This window comes from Narcine bancroftii, chromosome 1 (assembly GCF_036971445.1).
Source record: "Narcine bancroftii isolate sNarBan1 chromosome 1, sNarBan1.hap1, whole genome shotgun sequence".
NCBI classification, from domain to species: Eukaryota; Metazoa; Chordata; class Chondrichthyes; order Torpediniformes; family Narcinidae; genus Narcine; species Narcine bancroftii.
The window spans coordinates 341,884,281-341,892,165 of record NC_091469.1 but is presented as its reverse complement, the minus strand read 5'-3'; the positions used below and the strand labels follow the sequence as shown (position 1 = coordinate 341,892,165).

General features: G+C 37.0%; 1 protein-coding gene across 1 annotated transcript; it reads right to left on the bottom strand.

The window, feature by feature from the left end:
* Positions 1–207: 207 nt before the first annotated feature.
* LOC138749157 (chemokine XC receptor 1-like) lies at positions 208–5,922 on the bottom strand. Its single transcript, XM_069910154.1, has one exon. The coding sequence runs from the start codon at positions 5,887–5,889 to the stop codon at positions 4,795–4,797; it is 1,095 nt and encodes a 364-aa protein (XP_069766255.1). The 5' UTR covers positions 5,890–5,922; the 3' UTR covers positions 208–4,794.
* Between the last annotated feature and the right edge of the window lie 1,963 nt (positions 5,923–7,885).

The window sequence follows — 7,885 nt, the reverse complement described above, 5'->3', positions numbered from 1 at the left end:
TTCTCCTTCTGTCATTTTAGGTGGTGGAGGTCCGTGGTAGGACTTCTCTGTTGTGTTCCATGTACAGATCTAAATCAGGTATTAAATAAAATCACATAAAGCAACATACCAAAAAATCCAGAGATCTTTCTTCTAAGTAATATAAGAAGTAAAGAACTTGGACTCAATTTGGATGGAGCACAAAAAAGATTTATTATGATAGCCTTAGCTGTAGCAAAAAAATGTATTATGTCAACCTGGAAATCAGAAGATAGCCTGAGAATACAGCAATGGTACATTGAAATGAATAAATGTATTCCATTGGAAAAAAATAACATATAAGCTATACCTTTCTTGATGGCTGCAGCAACAACAGAGCAAGTCCTGGATGGTGTGGAACCTGCTGATCTCCAACAACAGCATTCTATGCTAATGCCCTCAATGGTGGAGAGAATTTTGTCTTTGACGTACTACCTTTTGCAGGGCTTTCTGTTCAGAGGTATTAGTGCTCCCTTACCAAGCTGTGATGTAGTTAGTCTGCACACTTTTCACTACACATTTGTAGATGTTTGCGAAGGTTTCTGATGTTATACCAAGTCTCTGCAAACTCCTGAGGAAGTAGAGACACTAATGATGACATTAGTAGGATTGATTCAGGAAAGCTTCTTCAAGATAGTAACTCCCAGGAATTTCAATTTGCTCACACGCTCTACCTCTGATCCCCCAATAATCACTGAATCGTACACCTCTTGTTTTCCCTTTTAATTTCCAAAATTAGCTCTTTGGTTTTGGTGACACTGAGTGGGAGATTGCCCTAGGTTAACATTCAACCAAGTTTTAAATCTGCCTCCTATATGCTGACTCATCACCCCTTTTTATACAATCCACTAGGGTGGTATTGTCAGCAATGCACTGTTAGATAATGAGCAGTTCAATCAAATAATATACAATTTATTTATATACATTGGAATAAATGCAAAAAAAATGATAATGTACATTTAATCGTGAGTTGGTGAAAGCTGTTGTAAATGACATAACAAACATTTGATCAAACAATTTGTTGTTACAGAGGCAATGCATCCAATAATAGTTAATGCCAGACAATCAATAAAATAAAGTGAAGTAACATAATATAAAGCAATCCTACAATAAAAGGTTAATTTTAATTCGATGAGGTAAAGCACATTTGGATCAGATGGAAGTGTTATATTCTTTCAGTATTGTGGTTAGACATATCTGCTTATATTTTGAAGTCACAAGATGGAACTTGAAACGAGAATATTTTGGAAGCATTTGTATCTTGGTATATTATAATGATCTTGCTGGGATAAATTTAACTTTCAACAAAATTAATTGAAAGGATAGCAAATAAAGCATTGATGCATTGGTTTTCAGAAAGACCAAATGAGCCAGTGTGGCAATAAAAAATAACTTAATAATTACATGGTAACTCTATTCAAATTTAGCCAAGACCCTTATCATATTAAGGTGCCACATTTTGCATTTGGGAAGAATAGGAACAAAACCAATCCTAGCACTTGAGTCCATTTAGGAAGAGTGCGAAGGAACCAACCATGCCAAAATTTGAAGGGTTATTCTGCTGAAGTCGAGATAATTAGGATAAATGGTACAGAAACAAACTGTTTGTCCCAACCAAGCCCTTGTGGCTTCCATGCTCGACATAAGCTTCTTTCTGTCTTTCCTTATCTAAATCTACAACCAATACTCACTGTTTTCTCCACCCTTAAGTCACTAACAAAGCTGTCACTCAAATACTATTCACTTCAACTATTCCCGCGACTAATAAGTTCCACATTCCCTTCACATTATAGAGTCTATTCTAACTTACCTATTGGAGGTTTTCTAGTTGCTCTCTTAGTTAAATGTAGTTTAACTCTTCTCTTCAAGTATTAACATATTCTCTGCATTCCCTCTATGACAAAGACCTTTATTAATCATAGGTCTACTTCCTTTTTGAAGAGAAAAGGGAATCAGGTTGCTCATCCTTTCCTGAGAGGTGTGCCTTCAAATCCCGAATATAATCCTTCTGAATCGTTGCCACAGATCACTGGAGGAAATCTATTTGTCAAAAGGAAAATGAGACACATTGCAGCTGGCATCTTTGGTCAGGATTGAATTTAGATGACAGAATAATGAAGAAGGAGCTCTATCTGCTGCACCAGTGTGACAAACAGCACCCTATCAATGAGGGAAGTGGTTCTGTGCTAGGATTAGGAATTTTAGTAAGAAAAAGCATGTGATCAACCAGTATTGAGGAATGAATCCTACCTGGAAGATATTGTTTAAATGGACAAACAAATTGTTATCTACAGGAGCAGGTTGAATGTCATCTGAAATGTACAATCCTTACTGCAAGTTAAAGAAAGGAAGGTGAGTAGCAAAGATATCCATGAATTTTAATACATGAGCTTCTGCTGCTCAGCCTTCTGTGAACATGAATAAACAACAGGACATCCCAGTTTAAATAAACTCCATTTGTGTCCTTCTACAAGAATTAGCTTTGACCCGACCTCCACTGAGGTGTCCAGTTTTCATCTCTTGCTTGTTGTGGGCTGCAAAAATCTCAAAATATGTTCAACAGAGTGTGATGAGCGAGATCTTTCTTTAAAGCTATTATTGTGATTGAGGATCAAAGAGAAATTATCCATCATATTTTCCCTTCAACTGGCCTTAAATTTTCATATATTTATTTCAGCCTTTCCTCAACAGTTACATAATTGGAAGGGGAAGGATGTTGAAGGGCTTAGTTCCACTATGATGGTTTGGGATCAGTTCATTTTTAAATTGCTTCTACATTACTACAGAGGCTAGTTATCTGGACTTTCTTCCTTTCTCCCCTTCTTGTTTTCTTCCTTCCTTTCTTCATTTTACCTTCCTTTAATTTAATTTTTAATTTTAATTTAGAGATGTAGCATGGTAACAGGACCTTCCGCCCCACGAGCCCATACTGCCCAAATACACCAACTAATTTACAAACCCTATACATTTTTGGAGGTGGGTGGAAGCCAGAGCACCCAGAGGAAACTCACAAAATAACCAGGAATAATGTACAAATTCATTACAGACTTTGCTAGATTTGAACCCGAGTCATTTGCACTGTAAAAGCATTGCACTTGCCACTAAGTTAACCATGCCACCACTTTCCTTCCCTTTCTTTTCTTTCTTTTTTCTTCCTGTGTTATTCTCTCTATATATTCTCTCCTCTCTCTCGCTCTCTCTCGCTCTCTCTCTCTCTCTCTCACTCTCTCTCTCTCTCTCGCTCTCTCTCGCTCTCTCTCTCTCTCTCTCACTCTCTCTCTCTCTCTCTCGCTCTCTCTCTCTCGCTCTCTCTCTCTCTCTCGCTCTCGCTCTCTCTCGCTCTCTCTCTCACTCTCTCTCTCCCTCTCTCTCTCTCTCTCGCTCTCTCTTTCTCTCTCTCTCTCTTTCTCTCTCTCTCTCGCTCTCTCTCTCTCGCTCTCTCTCGCTCTCTCTCTCTCTCTCTCTCTCTCTCTCTCTCTCTCTCTCTCTCTCTCTCACTCTTTTTGATATTGGTCAAACCTCAGCCAGTGTACCGTGTGCAGGTCTGGTCTCCACACTATCGAAGAATTTGATAATACTGGAGATGGTGAGGAAGCTATTGGCCAAGATTTTGTCTGGGGTAAAGCATTTCAGATATGAGAAGAGACTGAAGAGGCTAGCTTTGCTCTCCCTGGAGGAGATGCAGTTAAGTGAGGAAATTCATTGAGGTATCTAAAATTATGAGGGGCATGCATATTTCCTCATAGGTAGATAAAACTAAAGGACATAAATTTAGAGTAAGGAACAATAGATTTAGAGAGGATCTGAGGAGGAACTCTTTTACTGAGAGAGTGCTGAGTAGATGAAGCACACTGCCTGAGACACTATTGGAAGAAGAGTTGCTAACAGCATTTAAGAAGTGTCAAGATGAGCATTGAAATCACCTGGCCATAAAAGCTTAAGAGCCACATTCTGAAAAGTGGGATTAATATACAAAAGTACCTACTGCTCAACATATTTCTGATCAACTAAATGTGCCTCACTGACTCCGTTACTTGCTAAGTATTGCATCAAGATTACATACTTCACTAAACTATGTCTTCCAAAAGCATTTTTTTCATATGCTATTGTGATAAAGAAAAACCATAACATCTGAAATAACCAAGTAAATTCAAATGAGTTGCAAAGATGTATTTGAATATAAAGTCAGTTTTTGTTCATGTTTGAAGGATAGTTATTGTTACAGCCACTGACAAAAATGTCTTCTGAGGTGACATATGCACTTGGATTGACATCTCAAGCAGAGACTAACACTGATACTGCAACACAACACTACACTACACCACACTACAGCATTGTGCTGAGGCTCAACCTGGATTATGTGCTCATGTCTGGAATAGCACTGGAACCCTTAACCATCTGGCTCAGAAACAAGTATGTTGATGATAAGCCTTAGATGACCCAACCAAGAAAGTTCTGTGGCCAAATGAAATGTACAGTATTACAATTGGTGTGAATATACTTCACAAATAATAGATTGGATGCTTATCAAAATGTAATGTATTTAAATAAATGACTTGATCCTACAGATGGTCAAAGTGAATTTAACTCCCTGAATGAATGATTAGATTTGATTGTTCTTATTTTAATTTGTTAGATTCATTCTCACAGCCATTGGTACATTTGAATTTATTTGACTATTAGATTCACCTTGCTGGGTGGAGTTAGATTGAATCTAACAAGCTGCAAATGACCATATAAAATTTCATGCTGTAAATGGCCAGTTCTATTTTGTTTTCATTTCTTAACAGTTGAAGAATAGGTTGTGTTAAAAGCTGAAGAATTGGAATAGTCATGTGAACTGCTCACATAACGACTCCTGAGTCTGTGTTTTGATTGTTGGTTAAATTTCTTGTGAGGAAGCCATTTTGTTATTATTTGCTTTAGATGTGTCCTGAATTTTGTTCCCACTAAAGCATAAAGAAAGGGATTTAGACAACAGTGGAAATAAGAAAGATTGCGACAAACAAAAAGTGCAATAACGTGATGGCTGCTGATGTCACAGGAAGTGACAGCTAAGAGTTTGAGATCATACAAAGACAACAGGAAGATGAATACATTGTAAGGTGTCCAACAAATGAAAAAACCCACCACAATACAGAAGATAACCTTCACTGTTTTGAATTTCTTCCGAGCTCTGTATTTAACAACAGTGTTGAGAATCCTGCAGTAACAATACACAAAAATGACAAAGGGGATCAAGAAAAACAAAATATTTTGTTGATAACATTCCACAAGTTGCCATATTTGATGATTCTCCTGTGGAAAGATACTTCCACAGGAAATCCTTTGGTCCCAATTATGTACGCTATCAGAATAGATAATTTCCGGAACAGTGGCTAGGATATTAATGAACCAAACTACTAAACAGGCGACCACACCATAGCAGACCTTTCTGATTCTTACAGCAGACAGAGCGTGAACCACCGCAAAGTATCTGTCTCGAGTGATCAATGTCAGCAACATGATCCCACTGTAGTAGCCGATGAAGAAAATCGAGCTCATTATCTTACACATGGCCTTACCGAAGATCCACCCATGAGCATGGTTCACTGCCCAGAATGGAAGTGAGCAGGAGAAAAGCAGATCAGATGTGACCAGGTTCAAAATAAAGATGTCTGTCACTGTTTTCAGCTTCTCGTATTTCATGAGGATCCACAAAACTAAAATATTCCCGGTCAGGCTTAAAAGAAAGATAAGGCTGTAGAAGACTTGTGTAAAAACCCCTCCGAATAGGCTGGCTTCATAATTTTCACATAACGGAGCAAAGTCATCATCAATATAAATAGAATAATTGTAATTATAATCATCAAGGTAATCTGTTGATGACATCTTTGGATTCTTCAAGCACAGCCCTGTCTGACCATTCCTAAATGTAAATGGAAAACAAATCTGTTACATCATCTTCAAAATAAATGCACAAAATGGGTGTTAGAAATTCAAAATGTACATCTAACATGTAACATATAACAATGAAACATATAGCATGAATTCTGGCATACCCTCAACTCAACAACTACAAGAAGCAATAACATTAGGGTTAGGGTATTCTAAATAATGCTAAAAAACATGCAGTAATTGCAATTTTCCTGTATTCTGATCAGGACACAAATTCACTCGATGCTTTCCCTGATAAAATATCAGATAACATTTATATATAATCTTTCTTTCTCAGTGAGCTCACAACCTAAACCGCAATACCAAATCTTTCTGTACATGTCCACATGCAGTTCTGAAATTTCAGCTTCAGCAATCACATTTCTTGTTATTGCCTTCCCTGACAAAACATGTTCCCAGAATGTTCAGAAAAGGCATATAGTTGCAAGATCAGAAACTTCACAATATTCATGTTCACATTTCTGAATGTTAAATACAATATGTATAGGTAGTTGAATGTATAGTTGAGAAGTGAAAATTTTGGGAATCATATTGACATAAATTTGAAATGGTAACCTCAGACCTTTTGCTTCCAATTGTTTGTAGCGCAGAGAATGATAATACCAATAAAACCATGTTGAATGAATAGCTTTAGAAATTGAATCAATTTTTGATGACATCATGCAACGCTTATTTGAACATTTTATGAGAATCTTCCCAATGCAGACACAACTAACAAATGCATGCCTCTCTGAAGAACTTGCTCATCTCTTTCCAACATTTGCAACTTCCACTTTTCTCATTGAATCTGTATCAAAGACTTTCACCTCAAAATAATTTTCCTTTCTAAAACTTTGAAGTTTCGGCAGAATGGTAAGAAAGCTTTTCGAATCACTGCATTGTGATTTGAGTACGGTACATACAGAGCTTGTCCATTCTTCCATTGCTTTGTGGATTTCCATCAGATGCTCCTGTTTCCTCCTATTGCTGTGCAGGTCAATAGGTTAACTGACCACTATAAAAATTGCCACAAATGTGTAAAAATTGATGAAGTTTAGGGAGTTAATGAGAATATGAGAGAATAAAAGGGCATTAATATAGAGTCAGTGTAAATGGTGCTTGGTGATTGGTGCAGGTTTGATGAGCTGTATCTCTATTACTCTCTATGACTTTATATTTATATCTCTTGCTAAGAATACTTACAAATCATAGCAAATAATCCTTTCATCTAAGATCCTTGGAAACATTCTGAACTATTTATGAAAACAAAAATCAAATGTCTTTTTCTCAAAAATGCAGATTTAAAAAAAATTAATAATTTCCTTTCGGCCTGTACTTTATCTAATCAATGTAGTCTGATGTCTTCTAAATGGCAAATATAAACATCACTAATTGATTTTCTATTATGGATGGATGTACAGAGAATGCATACAAATGAGTATCTACACACACACACATACATAGAAATATATATATATATATACAGAATATATGATAATGAGTTTATTGTCATGTATATCATGTCAAATGAGTATTTTGCATCAGTTCTCACAGTGGAAGACATTAGTAGTATGCCAGTTGTCCAAGGATCTCAGGGAAGGCAAGTGAGTGCAGTTACTATTTCAAGGGAGAAGGTGCTTAAAAAGTCAAAGGGTGGATGAATCACCCAGACCAGATGGATTGCATCCTTGGGTCTTGAAAGAAATAGCTGTAGAGATAGAGGAGGCATTGAACAAAAGATTCTGACATGGTCCCAGAGGAGTGTAAAATTGCAAATTTCACCCCACTATTGAAGAAGGGAGGGAGGCAGCAGAAAGGAAATTATAGGCCAATAAGCCTGACATCAATGATTAGGAAGATTTTGGAGTCGATTGTAAAGGATAAGGTTATGGAGAACTTGGAGGCACATGACAGAATAAACCAAAGGCAGCATTGCTTCCTTCAGGAAAAA